The following is a 19,809-nucleotide window of genomic DNA, read 5'->3' on the forward strand; positions in this document are numbered from 1 at the left end:
GATAATGAATGCATATTTTTTTACCAAAACACAATATTCTTTATTTATGCATTAATAAATTGCTATACTTTGAAGAAAAAGCAAAAACTTTGCACCTATGCATCTCTTATTACTATTTTCATCTAATCACTCATATTTTACATGTTCTCTGTGTACACAATTGTATTTTTTTAATTTTATAACAGGAGAAATGGGAGATTCATTATCTGGTAACAAAGAAGGCTGAGAGCCAAGCAACCACCTTATGTGACCTTCACACTTCTCAACGAAAATGTAAATCTCTGCCAAATACAACAGAAAATGTGTGTTGCAGTTAGATAAAACAAATAAACTTGCACCTGTTGTAACGGGACTCTAAAGGTTTATTTATTCAACCTGCAGGCAGTGTGGCGAGACACACCCACAACGACTCCAGTTTATCTGGAAAATCCAGTTCAGACTGCAAACTAAATGGCAGCTCCAGTTCAACGAAGCGCTGGAGGGGAAACAATCCGTTAAAACTGCACTCAGATAAGGATTATACACCACAAATACTAACCATAATAAATGACTTGGCTCCAGCAGCGTTGGACTCTTGGATATGATTTTAATCTATAAACAACAGAATTGAGGATTAAGCCTTAAGTAGGATTATTACAACAATTTCTATTTTCATCATTTATTGTCTTTCCTCTTTTCTTTCTACCAAAAACCGGATGATTAAACACATCAGTTTGGTTTTTTTGGTCTCAACTAGACTTAAAACTAGTTTTATTCTAAAGGACAATTTTGTTTAATGAGACTTTAGAATTTATTTTATTTGTTGTTTTTGTTGTATGTTTATTTATTTTGTCTATTAAAATTTTTTCAAGTTTCAATGTTTAATGCTCATTAATTTAGTATATTGATATTTATGGATTTTATTATTATTATTACTTGAAAATGGCCTCAAAACAATATCGCTGTTTATCGCAATAACGTCTGGGACAACGTATCGTCCAGAAAGATTTGTTATCGTGACGGGCCTACTGAGGATACTTGAAAAATTTAAATCTTGACTGAATTACATTCCAAAACAAAATTAAAGTAAAATAGAATATGGGGGAGCATTAAAATGTCACTAAAGTGAAATCAAATAACTTTCAAATCTTGTCTTTTGATATTTTCTCCACATTAAACAGGATTAATTAATGAAGCCAACTAAGCTAAGCTAACATCCCATTTTAACAATTAATTATATAATTAAAGAAGGCAGCCATGTGTACATTTAAATAAAATTAAGTTTATTTCTGTAGCACATTTTAGTAACATGGCAGTTCAAGTGTGCTAAGATATTTTCATTAGAAACTGGACTAAAATACTTTATAAGATTTTGTGTTTTTGCAGTGTTGGCAGCAAAATGGTAGCAGTGTTTGTTGTTGCTTCAGCACACAGTGCAGTTTTTAACAAATTGTTGACAACTTTGAGAAGTAAACCTGCATCTAAAGCTTTTACTTTGTAAAAAATGACACATTATGTTCTGTAAATAATAAAATAAAAGTTGACTAAAGGAAAAAAAAGTTTATGCTGTGGAAACCATGCGTGACTCGACTCAGATCGATGAGGATCCAGGTGTGTGTTTGTGTGTGAAAACAGGATGCTGTGAAAAGCAAAGGGAACCGAGAAGCCAAACCAGTCAGGACGCAGACATCCTGAGGTGCTGCAAACCCACACACACACACCTGCTCACCAACACACATTCTACACACACTTCTGTACAGACATGATGATACGTTGACACGAGGAAAAAGTGCTCACACACACCATAAATCAGGAGGAAGGGGAACTGACTCTCAGACTGACCTCGGTTCTCCTCAAAGTCGCTCGACTGAAAAAAATAAACGCTTGTAAAAGTAGTTTAACAATCAGCCTACAGATCCAAAGATCCTGCAGGGAGAAATGACATTTTATACTAGATTACAAACAGATGCTTAACACCGTTATCTCTGCATCCTGAGCCTCCAACACTAGTAAAAACCTTCTGAGTCTGTCGCAAGTCAATATCTGAAATTACTATTTTCAGATATTGAATATCTGAAATTACTATTTTCAGATATTGAATATCTGAAATTACTATTTCAGATATTCAAAATGCATTTTTAGATGCATTAGATGAATAATCTAATTACAGAGGGTCAAACGAAACTGAATACATGTTAAAATGGCCTGCCATACAAAGTGTGGACCTCTTTAAGGTCAACTTAACCTGTCAGCTACTAAAAAGGTGCTCATTACTGAAAGGTTTGTCCTATTATCTCCTGGGAAAAGAAGGACAAATAACTATGCAAATACACACTCATACCTAGTAGCAGGGGTGGAAAGTAACTAGTAACTGACTAGCTTTACTGTATTTAGGTGCAACCTATCTGCTGCAGGAAACCTTGAGATTGTTTTCAGTAAAGTATTTTACTCAGTTGCATTTGAAATCAGAAATGAGTAAAAATAATAAAGAAAAACATCAGGAAGAACCACATTTGAGTTGAACTCTTTCAATTAGAAACAGTTTAATACCAATATGGCTGCAAACAGATGCACAGTTATACAACCGTACATCTTCGAAAAACGGAAGTGGAGCCTCTTGTGCAACCAACAAGGAATGCAAATCAACAACAAAACACTGACCCTGACCAAGAGTGCTGGAACTCAGCTTGGGTTGCTAGGTAACAGGCGGAACTCAGCTGGGGTTGCTAGGTAACAGGCGGAACTCAGCTGGGGTTGCTAGGTAACAGGCGGAACTCAGCTGAGGTTGCTAGGTAACAGTGAAGTGTCAGTAGAATTTGACTTTATTTATTGAGACCCAAATTGAAGTAAAAAACATTTTACAAAGTGTGAATTTTGAAAATTGATCCATACAAGGCGGCGGCCATTATTAACTTCATGAACAGATTGCTGCTGTGAGGCATTTTCGCTGCTCTTCTGTGCATGTGGGTCGTTTTGTTCACACAGCCGCATTTAATTATGACCACGCAAAAAATAAAAAAAATTTTATTCTGTTTTTAGGGGGTGGGGAAGTAATAGCATTTTTAGCAATTAAAAAAATGTATTGAAATACAGTCAATACATTGAATATCTGTTTTAATAAACACTTGAGTCTTCAAGAACCAAAAACTCATCTGGTTCTGCTAAACATTTAATAAATGTTAATAAATAGATTAAAAATAAGAAAACAACCAAAAAGGTTCCAGTCGACTTCAAACTATCAACCCAGTAAAAGCAGATTCACTTTGTGAACAGTTCATCTGCAGCCTAAAAGTATAGATCCACCCAAACCATCATCCAGTATGTGAACTGGTGCAGAACTGGCCACCGTGGGAAAGTAAAGGAAGTTCTACCTGATTTTTACGAGTTATTAGACAACTTGGATCAGTTTTTGTCAGCTTGTAAAACATGCCTGAGCATATCCTCTCCACAGAAGGCAAAAACTGTACTCAAGAGTAAACTACTTCAACATATTTTTACTCAAGTAAGAATAAAAAAGTATTTGGTAAAAAGTCTACTCAAGTGATGAGTAACTGATCAAATTATCAATCATTAAATATTTACATGACTTAAACATAATCAAATGGAACAAAAGTGGGTAGAAAATCCAGAAATTTTACTCAAGAGTAGAAATATTTCATATTAAAATCACTCAAGTAAAAGCAAAAAGTACAGAGAAGAAAGAATACTCCTAAAACTACATTTTCTAAAAAGTAAATGTAATTGGTTACTACCCAGCTCTGGCAGCAAATAAGTCACTTTGACTTTCAATATTTTATCTAGTCAGTCGTTCAGTTTTTATAGGGAAACATGTCTGTGCAGGAAGTTTAATCGAAGCGTAATCTGTGGAGCTACTCTCCTGGAGTTTGTGCTTTATTGCTCCAAACCTAATTTCCCCTGCAGTTAAACAATAATGTGGATTGAATTGTTCTGAACGCGACAGAAGAAAGGCACAGTGAAGAGGATTCGTGCGATTGTCTCTTTGAGCACATCTGAAACTGGACCTGGACGGATTTGACCTCCTCTGACACCCAGCGAATCAGCATTCAGCGCCGGTCCATCGCTTTATGGCAGGAGTCAGAGGAGAGGAAATGTAGGCGAAAGGTAAACCAGGAGGGGCGAAAGCTGAACAACACCGTCTACATCGAGCTGCTGTAATCTCCGTATTACGTTACATCTATCCATTACAGTTCAACAAACCCCTTCTGTTCTGCAACATGGGAACAGATGTTATTGTCTGCAAAGCTTATACTTCACTCTGCACAGCTTAAGATTTAAAACCAATGGCAGAAAATAGGAAAAACTGCAAATAGAACAACAACAGATGTTTATAGAACAAAAGTAGTATCAAGAAGCCTTTAGATCATCCATGTTTTAAAAGTATGGTGGAATAAATGCAGCTAAAAGAACTACAGCAGCTGAAAAAGTAACAAATGCTGCAACTTTTGTTAGACAGACATGTTGTGATTATGTTGTCTTTGGTTGGATGAACAAGATCCTGCCTAAGGTCAGTAGGTTGTTTCATTAGACTGATTTTTATTGTATTTGGATCAGATTGGATTGTGTATAATTGAACTTGTTTTTCCTATAAAATATCTTTAGGTGACATTTGGAGAGAACTGAAATGAACTGGACTTCAATTGCACCAATTTATTCCAATTTTGCTAAATCTTGTGCCCCTCAGCTCAACATATTGGCTGAAAATCATGTTTTGTTGTAGCTTTACACTTTATTTAGTGACAGAATGATTCTATAATCAATTTTTTTAATCAACTACTGACAGCTCAGGTAAAGACATGTTGCTCCTTGTTGAGGGAGCAACATGTTCTCTCTCAGAGCTGATTGCACCTCGTCACACCAGACATGATTAGCACTAGAGCTCTGAGGCCAATCGAGATAACAATGATTCCTTGAAAAAGCAGAAGCAGCTTCACAGGCGTCACAGTGTCTGTTCAGCCCTCACAACTGTTGCAAGTTTTCTCTCTTCTGCACAGAAAAATGAAGAATACTCTGACAAAATTACAACTTCTTTAAGGGGAGACGTAAGAATAATTTCAGTATAACTAAGTGTCTAATATTGCCAAGCTAATGTTAACCATAGCAACAACATGAACTGTTTTGCTACACTGATGACGCAGCGTTTTGCTTACTACAGCAAAACACTGGCAAATATCCCTGTTATCCAAAGTAATGAAAAGAAGTGAAAGAAACTCAATTTTTGTTTAATAGCCCTGGGACTGTGGACTTTATTTTGAAGGTTTCAGTTTTATTTTTGCAGAATTTCAGGGTTTGCTGGAGCAAACAGCAAAACAATTAGCCAAATTCTAGTTTTTGGGGTGAATGTTAACATTTCTTCAAATATTTGACATGCATTTTAAACTAATACAGTACAGACCAAAAGTTTGGACACACCTTTTAATCCAATGAGTTTCCTTAATTTTCATGACTATTGACATTGTAGATTCACACTGAAGGCATCAAAACTATGAATAACACATGTGGAAATATGCACTAAACAAAAAAGTGTAAAACAACTGAAAATCCCCCTTATATTCTAGTTTCTTCAAAGTAGCAACCTTTTGCTGTGATTACTGCTTTGCACACACTCTGCATTTTCTTGATGAGCTTCAAGAGGTAGTCACCTGAAATGGTTTTCACTTCATAGGCGTGCCCTGTCAGGTTAATAAGTGGGATTTCTTGCTTATACATAGTCATGAAAATAAAGAAAACCCACTGAATTAGAAAGGTGTGTCCAAACTTTTGGTCTGTACTGTATATCTTTCTGCATTTTTATATTTCCACATTCAAACCATTTCACTATATACACTACTATTGCAATTTGACATCTGTTTGGTATTTTTCCAATTATTTTTCATTCTCTAATGAGATTTTTTTTAATACTAAATAGAAAGGCTTCTGCTGACACAACAGCTTATAGATTTTGACCTTTTCTTCTCTAAAAGATCTTAAAATTTTGTTTACAGTCAATGTTAATGATTCAACAGTGTTTCTACATACATTTGAAACTAAATATCCTTTTGCATTTTTATGTTTCTATATTAAAATCATTTTATTAAATACACTACCATTGCAGTTTGACATCTGTTTGGGATTTTTTCCCCAATTATTTTCAATTCCCTGCTCTTAAAATCACATTAAAATCGATTACATCACTCAAAAACATTTTCTGCAAAAGTTTTATTGTTGCTGCAACAAGCAGATTAGTGGACAGTTTAATCCAAATGCCCAAAGATTTAAAGGTTATTTCAGGCAGGGGTTTTTCCTTCTTTCATTGCTACATTAAAATAAATCAAAATCAAAGCCCATAATGTCAACAGCAGCAAAAACAAAATGGAAATGTTTATAAAGATGTCAGTTTAAAGCACAAACTAAGTAAAAGTTATGAAATTTTTAGTAAACATCCTCAGTTTTGTTGTAATTTTCACCAACTGAGGTTACATTTAATTAGTTTAAGCAAAGGAGAAGTTTTTTCAGGACGTTTTGAGTCCTACCTTCTTCATCATGCTGTATTTCTATAGATCTGCAGGACGAAGACGACCCCAGCTGCCCCCGGTCTGCTGGCGCTGCAGCATCAGAGCCGCCTCCTCTCTGCCGACCAGCCGCTCTTTTCATCTCCCCGAATCTTTCATGCTGCCTAAAACAACAACAACAACGCGCTCTGGAACAAAACGCGCTGACAGATCCTTCCCCTCGTCCTGCTGGGGGACGCTGGTTCATCTCTCTGCCGCGCACTTCCCTGTCCGTCTACCTTTCTGCTGCCGTCTCTTTCATCCTCTATTTGATCTCCTGAGTATTCCCGTTTCTCCGTCTCTCCTCAGTACCTCATAAAAAACAAGCAGGAGCCTCCATGTCATGATGATGACATTCTCTTATCACTTATCTTTAATAATTTACCTGTTTTAAAGTCAAAATAGCTAAAATATCACTAACAAGATGCTTTTGTTTTGTCTTTACAGGGGTAAATCCAAGGGGTGGGTTTAGGGTGCCCGCAGCCCTTTCAAATATGGATGCTAAATTTCCCATGAAAAGTAACAATTTAAGTTTATTTCAAATAAACTTTTATGAGCTTTACATCATGTGGTAATATTATTCCCTCATCAAAAACATACAATAGTGTTGGCTTGATTCTTTCAAGCATGTTTAAGAAATCACTTAATTGCCATGGCAACCATTCAGCTGTGCAAAACGCTTGGTTGGACCTAGCCCTGCCTTCAAGGCGCAGCTCCATTCAGCTCCTTCAGACTAGCCAGAAGCAATTAGCAAAGACCTGGTGGAACTGCGCATCTTTTGAGCTCATCATAGGAGCCATTTCTCAGAGGAAATCTGGTGAAAATGTTGCTAACGAGTTAATAGAGCAGCCATGTTATGATGACTTCCTGACTTCTTGAAGGTGGAGCTTCAGAAAGAGACAGAAACTCTGACTGGTTCTTTCCAGTCAAGCATTGTGAGAAAGCAGAGGAGCTTTATTTTTTCCCAGATTATCTGTGTCACACCACACAGTCACAAAATGGTGACAAATATGTAAGAAAATATATTTTTTTATAAACGTTATATACTGTAGCTTTAAAAAGTGAAGTATTTCCAATAAAATCCCACAAATCCTTTTAATTAAAAACAAAAAACAAACACATATTGGAGTTTTCTCCAGCCAATAATCCAACATGACACAAGATGTGGCGCGTTGAGCCGTGACTCCTGCAGAGGAAGTCCACTCTTTTGACATCAGGTGTCGGCTGAAATAACTCAGTCCGGACCGCACACGCTCACACGACCTTTAAGGGTTCTTATCGCTGCTGTCGGTTAGTGAATGTGTGAAAGAGAAAGGGGAGAGTAGCTAGGTGTGTGTGTGTTTTTCCCTCCATTCGGCCACATGGTGTCTAAATAACACACATTATAACTGCAACCATGTCCTCTAATTACATACTTCACCACTGCAACACCTGCAGCACGCTGATAAAGCACGCTAACTTAGGAGCTAAAAACTCACCATGTGACTCATTATTTTTACAAGAATACAGCAAATACCAGACCTGGTACGACAACAAATTTGGCTGGAGGACAAACTGTTCCAAAAGTTAATGCAATAAAACAATAATATTGTTGTTTTGAGACAATTTTCAAGTAACATAATGCAAGAACACATTCTCAAAAATCAAAAAACTTTAAATCCTGATGAACATTTACCACTGGAACTGGAAGAAATTTTAAATATTCAAAATAAATAAACCCAAAAAGAACAAATTGAATTAATTATGAAGTCTCCTTGTCCTTCAAAAACAGGCTAGTTGATCGAACTGAAGCCTTTTGTCATCAGGTTTTTGGTAGAAAGAGGAAAACGATAAATTATTGATTTATCATACGATTGATTTGTTGTTTTTGGCGACAGGCCTACTAAATACATAAAAAAATGTAAATCTTTCAATCATGCAGAAACAAATTAGTTGTTTTTTTTGTTTGTTTTTTATCGCCCCGCAAGGGATCTTTTTGTGGGCTCTAGTGTCCCTTTTTTCAAAGTAGGCTGACAGGAAAGGGGGAAGGAGAGGGGAGAAGACATGCGGTAAACGTCGTCGGGTCCGGGAGTCGAACCCGCGACAGCCGCGTCGAGGAGGCTACGTTTGCCTGAATGTGGGTCGCGCTAACCCCTCCGCCACCACGGCACGCCCAGAAACAAATTAGTTAAGTTGACAGATGATTTAAAAAAAAACTTTGACCTACTGCAAATTTTCAAATACTGCATCAAATACTCAAGTTTTTGCTACAACAAGCAACCAAAGGCTGATTTAAATTAGTTTCATAAGTCATGAACATATTTTGGATGACTTAAAGTTAATACCCTGCAGACAAAAAGGTGTAAAAAGTCAATCTATTTACCTCGTTAAGGGCGTCTGTCAGCTCGCCGGCTCTCCCTGACTGACCTCCAGACAGTCTGAAGGGCTGATGTCTCTCGCCTGAAGCAGTCAGACGCAGACCGACTGTGTCGCAATGAAAATGCTCCCGAGAAACAACTGCTTAGCCTCCATAATTCAGGGGAATGAATTAGAGCTGCTACATTATTTAACCGCGGCACAGTTTGCAGTGGCCGGTCTCTCCCCACACCCCGCTGATCCAAATCTGTCACTTCGCTTCGCGCTGCACTCAGGTTGACAGGGCCCTGCTGGCCACGTGCACAACAGCTGGCACGTTCACACACGCACCTAATGCAAGGAATGTGAGCTGGCAGTAATATTTCTTTCACTGTATAAAGTGAGCAAGACCAAAACAATCCATTACGCACCAACCCAAAACGCCAGGAGGGTCCATATGTTAACCTGCGCTAACATGGCCGATGCTCAGGTCAGCCATAAAACTTTGACCGCTGACAAGTGAATGGAGCCCAACGGGATAAATATTAAAGCACCGGAACAATTTACGATTCAACCAAACTGATCCAAAAACATAACGTATTACCAAGTAGCTTTGATCTAGTTTCTAGCACAAATATCTTAGAATACTTGGAATAAGACAAAATTAAAGTGTTTTCCAATTAAAGATCAAATGGAAGCTAAAATGGACATAAAACCTAATTTTTACTTAAGGCACTTCAGCAGATATTTATAACTCAGGGTGCCGAACAAAATATATTTGTTTTAAAAGGAAAATACAAAAGTATTTTTGTTATTTCCAGAAATAGACAAACTCCAATAGCTAAATCCCATTGAAGTCACAATTCCCCAGGAGGAAAAAGACTGAACTTTTCTTGCAGAAACAAACATTTTTAATTGAAAAGCATTTAAGAGTGTGTAATAGTGAAGGTTTCTAACATTTTCAGTCAGATATTTTTAAAATCAGCAGCTTTAAAATGCTTTTATTTAATAAATTAACTATGTTATCTTCTATGCATCCTGAAAAATGTACAATTTTACTTTTTTTTCAAGAACAACGTTTTCTAATTTATTACTGAATCCATATTAGAGATAAAGCTGTTTTTTATGTTTACTTTGTTCATGTCCTTTTTACAAACCTTTCTTATTAAAAATGTCTCCAGCTGGATTTCATTTCTCCTCTCCACTTTGTTTATATTTTCTAAAATATTTTTCTCTCCTGTTGCACCTTTTATTGCATACTTCTCACGTTTTTCCCCATTTCTCTTCCTCTGCTCTTCATCCTGTGTTTACTGCGTGTTAGTGGCCATTTAAGGGCAGCTTACTGTGATAAATCTTGATAAATCATGCAAGCCGACAGAGATTTAACTGCTCAGATTTAAGGTAAAGTTGTTATTTTCTACCAACCGGTTTAGCAAAATTGTCCAGCAAAGAAATTCAAATCAATTAAATCTTTGATTTTTATCGTGAATACAGTCAAAAACCAAACCAGAATGTAGAGGCTATTGTTTTACAAATTTACATAAAGCATGTCGATCAAAACATTGTTTATCTCTAATAAGACTCATAAAACCAATAAGCCTCATTCGTCAAACTCCTTGACAGTTGGAGGTATTGTGGATTTGGGGGCATAATCATAAATATTCAAAATTATTGTAAGATGAATCTAAACGGAGGAAACACATGGTTTTCTGTGGATCAGGTGACAGGCGGCCGGTGTCGTTTCGAGGAAGCCATGAATAATGTACAGTTTCAGCCACAAGCATATGTCTCCAGTATGAATATCTATACAGGATTTCTGCAAAATGAGGAGCCTGGGGGGAATATTTCCTCATATGTATACCAACATAGGGTGCTCCAGCTGCTACCGCTACATCTCAAATATAATGTATACAGGGATTAATCCTCGTAGATCTGATTTTAGAAGGATTTAAATGTTCAAAAATTCAGTCATTTGACAGAAGTCGCAATAATTGTCACAATAATTTGTACTTGTAAGTTGAAGTACTTCATAAAACTACTTTGATGATAAATGAGAAATTTTGTGGACCAAAGACTCATCCTTGATTGTTTGTAGCACAATCAAGTAACTATGTTACGTTCAGTAGTTAAACTAACATATCAAATATGACTGTAATTTAATGCCTTGAAATTGAGCTTCTGTTTCTTTAAAAATAAAATTTTTTCTCAAGCTCCGCCTTCAGGAAGTCATCACAACATCTCTCCTTTAACAATGTTTTTATGAGTTCCACTAGGTGCTAATTGCTGCTGGTTAGTCTGAAGGAGCTGCACCTCGAAGGCGGGGTTATGTCCGCCAAGGCGTTTTGCACAGCTGAATGGTTGCCTTGGAGAATAAAGGGATTCTCAAACATGCATGAAAGAATCAAGGCAGCACTCCAGGTATGTTCAGGGAATAACATCGTATGATGATGTAGAACTCACAAAGTCTATCTTACATGATGCCGTCCCTTTAAACCGCAGGGATTTCAAATATTATAATTTTTGCCAGATTATGTGTAAAAATAAACACTGAAATGTCACATTATCCATTTTCTAGATGGGATATTGACTGTTCTAGAGTAAGAGTTCAAGGTTTTTCCATTCCGCCTGGTTCTCTTCCTATTTTATTCCATGATTAGCTGACTCCGGCACAAAGATAACAACAACACCATCAATGCAGCTCAAAGGAAAGCTGAAAACACAAAGACCGGTGGTAATTAAGTCTAGTGTCTCGAGGCTGCGCTCACCTGCTGCTTCACTAAGCACTGCTGACTCCCTCCCTCAGGCTGACCAATACTTCATTACGGCTTAAGTGAAAAAGAATCAATAGCACCGAGCAGAGCAAGTCAGGTCTCCGTCCAACTTCTCCGTCAGCCATCAATCAGAGGCGGAGAGCGGGTCGGACGGAAGATCCAGAGGGAAAAAGCTGAACAGCGCAGCAGAGAAAGCAGGTGCTGCAGAGTGCTGATAGGAGCGATGCGCGGCTCTTTCTGATGACATTAACAAAAGCGGAGTTGCACTGCAGGGTGAGAAGAGGTGATGCAGAGAGCTAAAAGAGCCTCCATCTTTTCACTTAAATCTCTAACGGGAATCAAAACAGGTGAAAATCACTGTTTTAAATCTTAGGATGTTCAAACAACCTAAGATTTGTTTGAACAAATCTTGTGAATATCTTGTGTTTTTTGTGCAAAAACACAAAATCTCACCAAGTGTGTTTGGTCTAGTTTCTACTGCTAATGTCTTAGTACACTAAGACAAAACTAACTTACAATTAAATTAACATTTAGTATTTTTTAAGTCTCTATGATTGGTGTTTATGTATCGTAATGTCCTCCAATAACACATAGTTTCTTTGTCAACCTTTCAATCTTCTTGTCAGAGAAAGAGAAACACAGAGGCCTCCCTAAACTGCAAAAACACAAAATCTCACCAAGTATTTTTGGTCTAATTAGGGCAAATGTGTTAATAAGACAAAACGAACTTACAAGTAACTGTTCAGTAAGAAACAAGAGCTTGTTTCAAGTAAATAATTCCTTAAAATGGTTTTGAAAAAGTACTCATCTTGTTATAAGTGAAATAAACTGCCAATGGAACAAGTACTTTTTCATCAATATTAAGGAATTACTGAGTTAATACAAGCTGCTATATCTTGCTGAAAAGTTACTTTTAAGTTAGTTTTCTCTTATTTGAAGTGTAATAAGGTATTTGCACTAGAAACTGAATAAAAATACTTGGGTAGATGTTGTGTTTTTGCAGTGTAGGGATGTTTTGTGGAAATGTTTCACTAAATGACATCCATCTAACATCAAAATCAGAGGTTTCATTTTCGTTCTGCTTCAAGTTTACACTGGAGCACTGCAATAAATTTTTACCATTATTCCACCCTGGAAAAAATGTTTCAAAAAATCTATAGAAACCCAAATTCAAGATGGCCGACATGATCATATTCTCTCTGGTAGTGTAATCTTGAATAAATCGGCTTATCAACCTCTTTTCTTAGTTAAAAATATAAAAATCTAAACATTCTGGGAACATTTCAAACATAAAAAAACACTCCAGCACTTCTATGGGCATCAAGTGGAAAATATGAAGATGAAAAAGCAAATTCACACCACTAACGCTAATATTTGCTTCCCATCTTGCACGTGAAACCAGACAAAAGTCAATCTCCTGCAGATTAGCCCAAAACATGGCTGAAATTGCTTGGCATCGTTGAGTCAACAGGCATGAAAGCAACCAAAAGGCCAAACACCTGGTTCTCCTACTGTTTTGTTTAGGTAGAAGAGTGAGCAAAGAGCTGGGGAATTTGAATTCCCTCATGAGGAAAACTGGGTCACCAGAGACTGCTTCAGGATCAGCAAGAGAAATGACGTGCAACGAAAGGAAAGAAAGAAGGAAATAAAACAAAAAAACCCATTTTCAATCTTTTTAAAGCAAATGTTTCTGGTAGATTGTTGAAGCAACACAATGATTTGTTTTATGTCTGAAATATGGGTTTCTAAAGGCATAAAACAGATGCCACAGAAGTTATTTCTCCTCCAGAAAAGCAATTAGCTAACAGAATATAAAACCTAATTCAAGTGGAAGTCTTCATAACCAAATATTAAATGATTACTCAAGAGTTTAAAGCCTCACATCAGAAAATTTAAACATTAAAAATGCATTAGATCAGCAGAGCTGTAAAACTCATCATAAAATCCTTTCTTATCTTAACCAAAGAGTTTTAATAAGATGTATGACACTGCATATTATGAGCTTATTAGTATAGCACATTGAGCAACAAGGCCATTCAAAGTGCTTTAAATGAAAAACATAAAATTAAACAAAAATAACAGATAATGGAAAGTTGTAATCCAGACCAGAAATAATAAATGTTCCAGTTATTAATCAAAGGCAGCTCTACCATGTTGGGTTTTTAGAGGAACTCAGTGTTTCACCTGTTTTGCAGTTTCCTGGAAGTTTGTTCCAGATCTGTGGTAAATAGAAGCTGAATGCTGCTTCTCCAGAAGACCTGAGAGGTCTGGAAAGTCAGTTTGACAACAGCAGCAGCAGATCTCTGATTTATTTTGGTTCAGAGTTTTAAGAACTAAAAGTTTTTTAAAGTCTTTTCTCTGAGTGGAAGGACTTTAGAACGGGGTGATGTGCTCCATCTTCCTGGTTTTAGTGATAAAAGGCCGACTTTTTCACCGTCTTTGTGTGACTCTGAAGGTTCAGGTCTGAGTCCATCACTGCAACCAGATTTTGGGCCAGATTGAAATCAATCAATCAGTCAATCAACCATTTATTTGTAAAGCACATTCCAGAAAGAAGGAAATTCTGAGTTGCCAATTGAGAAACCAGTCAAGTGCCATCATCAAAATTATCAAGACACATCAAATATGTTGGTCAATGTTCCTGTGATTATGGTTCAGAAGGAGCTCTAAAAAGGACAGGAGGATAGAAGGCCGACTTTGTAACTATCCTTATGCGTTTGTGAAGGTTCATGTCAGAATCCATAACCACAACCAGATTTCAGGCCTGATTGCTAGTTTCTACCTGTAATAACCGACTCTAGATCGTTCCTCTTTTGGTCTAAACATAATAACTTCAGTTTTGTTTCTGTTCAGCTGGAGAAAATTATGGTACCTCCACATGTTGGTGCTTCACAGCAAAAACATAAAATCTAGTATTTTGGGTCTAGTTTCATGTGCAAATATGTTAGCACACTAGAAATAAGACAAAAATAACTTAAAGTTCCTATATCAAGCTCAGCAATATATAGGAGCTTGTTTTAAGTCAATAATTCCACTGGCAGATTATTTCACTTGTAAGAAGGAAAAAAGTCTTGAAATAATCTGCCAATGTAACTAGCCTTTTTTCATCAGCATTAAGTACTTATTGACTTAAAACAAGCCACTACGTCTGGCTAAAAATGTACCTGTAAGTCAGTTTTATCTAAGTGTACTAAGATATCAGCATTAGAAACTACACCAAAAATACTTGGTAAGATTTTGTGTTTTTGCAGTGTTGGATGGTTTCAGAAATTATATTATAACATAGAGCTAATCTTATTATTTGTTATAATCAGTTAGTGGGAGCCTGTAGATATTGAATAAGAGAGAAATCTTGTTCATTTGCCATGACTTTATTTGCATAAATAAATAAGGAAATGTGATTTTACTGACAAGAAGCCAAAAGGAGTGACTAAAAAAAAATCTTATTTTCATTTTTGGTAAATCCATCCAAACTAAAAATAAATAATCTAATTTTCTTCCAGCAGCGATGTGAAGAAAACGCCACCTGACACCCCCAGTTTCTGAACTAATTCCCTGAAGAGACACTAACTCCTCTCAGGTGTTTCTGTCACATCTAAACCGTGTTAATCCAGATTAACGCCAGGTCAGGGATTTTCTCCACGGAGGTCCTTCACACCCTCTAAGATCCTGTTAATGTAATACCTTCGAGCTCACTGCTTTTTGCTGAAACAGTCTACAGACTGTTTAACGGTGACTCAGCAGTCTCGCTGATGAAACCTTTGATAACTATTTTTACACAGAGCTTCACGATGTAACACCTGGCTCTTATCTGAGAACAGATTTTACTGGAACAGCTTCAAACCAAACAGGGACACGTATGAACAGACAGATCCGGCTGGTTTTATACACATTCAGCAGCAGCTAAATGATTCATTGATCAACACACATTGCAGCTTTTAAACCTCATAACATCATTTAGCATGGAGTCCTAAACAATGTCAAAATTTCACAGTAAAACTTGGGTCCTTTAGCTTGACATAAGAGCAAAGAGAATGGGGGCTCAAACTTTTTAAAATTACATTTTTCCCATGTTTATCGTTTATTTGTAAATATCAGAATTTCAAGTTAAATATTTAATTAGTAAGATAAATATTTAGTTGGCTAAATATTTAGTTGGCTAAATATTTTTGCTTGCTAGTTAAAAATGTAGCTTGATAAATATTTGTTTAACAAGATAAATATTTAGCTAGCAAATTAGTTTGTAGACTAAATATTTAGCTAGCTAATTAAATGTTTAGCTAGCTATATTTAGCTAGCAAGCTAACTATATTTTAGTTTGTAGACTAAATATTTAGTTAGCAGGTTAGATAAGCTATAGTTCAGTTTGTAGACTAAATATTTAGCTAGCAATTTTAAAATAGATTAGTTTGTAGAGCATTTAGTTTGCTTATTGAATGTTTAGTTTGGAGTTAAGTTTTAATTAGTTCCCTTACATCAGGTTGAATAACCCAAATTATTTCTCTAAATTATTTTACTGTAATTTTCCAATAGGCAAGCCATAGTTTAGATGCAAAAGTCAGTCAACATTATAAAGTAGAATATTCAGTTTTTGGCTGAAGGAAAAAGTTAAATTAATTGAGATTCTCTTTTTCTTTTTGTGTCAAACTTAACTGTTTCATAGACAGGCCGATTTATTTTGATATCAGACAAAGACAACCAGAGGATGTACAGAAAGCAGTTCTCAAATTATGTTTTCTATAACTAAAGAGAAATCAACCTGATCCTATATGAAAACATACCAAAAGGTTCTGCTCAACCGCCAAGATTACGAGCGGGAACGCCGTACCAATCACTCTCACCAGAGTTCATTTCAAACTCAAGTTTACTTTGTTTAAACAAATTTAAAAATCTGCTTATTTTCGGTTTTAGTAAAGAAAAATGAGCCAATATGAAAGAACCAGCTGATGCTTCCAGCTGCATTGCTATGTTGGTTCAGGGTCAGTTTGAGCCGTTACGTCAGCTTCTTGCTGTTACACAACTGGGGGAGAGACTCTTAAAGGCAGGATATAAAAACCATGTGAGTCCAGAAACGGCTGTTCTGTAATGGAAAAAGAACCAGAACTCTTGGTACATTAGTCCAAAGATAGCCCTGCAGCGCTGTGTCGCAATCCGGGTGGAAAGACAGGAACAAACACTTCAGATTGTTCTGATTATGTAATTAATTCACAAGAAGAAGAGAAATAGAAACCACCAACTTGGTGTGTCCAAACAAATCGATCCTGATTAATAACGTTTAATTCACAGCTCCATCTGGGAGTTAAAGAGTTAATTATAATGCAGTGAAATCCATCCAAACTCAACAAAGTGCAGAAAGGCAGAATATTTCTGGAGGTTTACAAGCCAACAAGGACAAAGTCTGTCAGATTTATAACACCGGTGCAAAAGAGTCTCCAGATTTCATCTTTGTTTGTGATTAAAGGAGAAAAACTTCCCATGTCTTTGATTCCTGAAGCCGCTCAGAGAACAGAAACTCGGCTCTGACGAGTCGCTGAGTCACTGCGGCGTCTCCAGAACCCTGCGGCTCCAAACCGAGTCAGTCCAAGGAAAACATCAGCAGCTCCGTCCCATGAACCCGCAGCGTGGCAGCCGACGAGCGGCTCTGACTCCGCAGATTATTCCATGGACAGGCGGTGAGAGCAGCTGGACGGTTAAACCAGTCTGTCAGCTCTAAACAGGTTGGTCACGCTGTCAATATGATGGCTGGGAGGATGAAATCAGTTTTATTATTTTCCAAATTACCAGTTTTTCCATTTCAACCATATTTACCATCCCAAAAAATTTTATTATGGAGACTGAAAACAATTCAACAGATCAATCCCCAAAGAGTTCTACATTTCTGCTTTTGACTGGCAAATTTCTCAATAAAATATAAGTTAAAACTGATTAACATATTTTCGTTTCCCAAAAATGAAACCCGTTTTATACCTTGAACATTTTAACATAGGTCTACAAAACATGTTTTGCACAAAATCATTCTTACATAATCACCTTTTAGTCTACTTCATTCAGAATGAGCTGTTTTAGGGCCTCTGTGACTTTAATCCTCACAAGTGAAAATGGCTGCAAAACAAATGCGCAATTATACCACCTTACATTTTTTGAAAAGCAGAAGTGGAGCCTCCTGCACAATCAACAAGGAATGCAGGTTTGCGGATGGCAAGTCAACAACAACGCCTTTTGCTGATTTAAAACCAGCTGACCAAACATGCTGGAACTCAGCTGGGGTTGCTAGGTAACGGGTGGAACTCTGATGGGGTTGCAAGGTAACAAGCAGTGCTGCTAAAATTTAACTCACCAATCAGCAGGTTTGAGGTTCCAGACACTAAAAAACACCAACTTGTTGACAAAAACAGGTAACCTACAGCTAACTTATTTCAAGTCCACTTTGATATGTAAACTTGGAATTAGACAAAAATACTTGGTAATATTCTGTGGTGTTTTTTTCACGTAAATATGACAATAAACAGGAAATAAAATATGCATGGTCAGTGTGAGGAATTGCTGTGAAGTCATCGACACAATAAGTAATGAGTCTGTTGCAACAGAAAAAAGGATTAGCTGCACTAGCAGACTTATAACGACATTTTCCAATGTTAAAAGTGAAAAAATATAGTGGAATTAGTGCCTTTTATCAATATTAAGGAACTACTGACTTGAAAGAGCTCCTGCATCTTGCTGAAAATTTTTTTGGAAGTTAGTTTTGTCCTATTTCAAGAGTACCTAGGTATTTGCAAGACAAATAGAAACAAGACAAATATACTTGGTGAAATGTAAAGTTTCTGCAGCGTAAAACCACAAAATATAACAATAAGAAAAAAAATAATTTAAGTTAAATTTGAGAGGAACGGCATCTCGCATTTCTCCACTTTCAACTCAGACTGTTTAAATGTTTCGTAAATTAGAAAACGTTAACATCTACAGCAAAATAAAAAAATCTCATTGAACGATCTTAATGTATTAAAAAATATTGACTCACTAACAGAAGCTGAAACGTATTTAGATTCAGCTGTGAAGCTTTCTGTAAAGGCCAGGGTTGAGGTTGAACTGACATTGTCACCCTGACGCTTCTATAAATAACAGCATTTAGCTTGTGTGTGTTTTCTTACAGACACAAGAGCTGCAGTAACCTCAACAAAAACACAATCTTTCTCTAAAAGTGGGCAAAACATAAAACCTCCAAATGTGACATTTTGAATTTTAGGAGACTTTTTTTCCCAGACTAAATGTGTCTCTCATGGGAAACTGCAATGTCAGTACAGCGGCGATGTGAGCCGAATCACCTCTGCACTCATACTGCAAAGTCAGGCAGGGGAGAGAAACCCGGGTAGACCTGAGGGGACGGGATGGGAGGAAAGGACGGAGGAGAAAAGAAGGAGAGAGAGGCAGGATAGAGAGAAACCACGACCGACACAATAGAGGTGGAGAAGCAAAGGAAGACGATGTGTAAGTTACTGAATTGGACGTGTCTTGATTATAAGCAATAAATCAATCAGATCATAAATTAAAAGAAATTCAATCATTTACATTTGCATGCTTTATTGTTTTTCTCTTTCTACCAAAAACAGGATGATAAAACTCTTCAGTCTGCTTTGGTCTCAACTAATCTGTTTTTGAAGAACAATTTAGTTTCCACAGATTTCATAATTCATTTTATTTGTCGTTTCTGTTTTGCTTATTTATTTGAGGTATTTAAAATGTCTTTCTGTTCTTAAATATTCATTTGAATTTAAAGTTTATTGATCTTTGAGTATGTGGCCCACCAGGTCAAGTGTTGCATTTTTATTTATTACAAACAGGTTTATAATACACCATAAGTGTAAAAATAATTACTTGTAAATCTGTACACTTGAAATAAGACAAAACTAAGAGATTTGCACTAATTAAACCAAAAATATTTGGCAAGATTTTGTGTTTTTGCAGTGTACAAGCAAGTTTTCTGGAGGAAATCCTGAAAATGGGGAAGAAAACATGATGCCAGACTAAAAAAAAAAAGGTTCTTAACTATCTTGTCTTATGAATGACTCTGTAGAGCTTGAAATTTAACAAATGTCCAAACCAATCAAGTGGGTATCAATCAGGGATTTTTGTGGCGATAAATCAATGCCTCCTGTACGTTTCTCTTTTTAACTCTATCC

At 36.6% G+C, this 19,809-nt stretch overlaps 1 protein-coding gene across 7 annotated transcripts in view; it reads right to left on the bottom strand.

Annotated features, from left to right (window-relative positions):
- LOC116721375 (disco-interacting protein 2 homolog C) overlaps positions 1-19,809 on the bottom strand; it is a 163,372-nt gene that overhangs the window by 105,321 nt on the left and 38,242 nt on the right. For 5 of the 7 annotated variants that reach the window (XM_032565047.1, XM_032565046.1, XM_032565050.1 and 2 more), the window contains exon 1: positions 6,510-6,645. The exons of 1 other annotated variant lie outside the window; for it this stretch is intronic. In XM_032565047.1, coding sequence (XP_032420938.1) covers positions 6,510-6,630 — 121 coding nt within the window. In that variant the 5' untranslated portion in view covers positions 6,631-6,645. Of the gene's footprint in view, positions 1-6,509; positions 6,646-8,889; positions 9,035-19,809 lie in introns of those variants that run through there. One more of the 7 variants, XM_032565054.1, reaches the window with a different exon arrangement.

This window comes from Xiphophorus hellerii, chromosome 6 (assembly GCF_003331165.1).
Source record: "Xiphophorus hellerii strain 12219 chromosome 6, Xiphophorus_hellerii-4.1, whole genome shotgun sequence".
Lineage (NCBI taxonomy): Eukaryota > Metazoa > Chordata > Actinopteri > Cyprinodontiformes > Poeciliidae > Xiphophorus > Xiphophorus hellerii.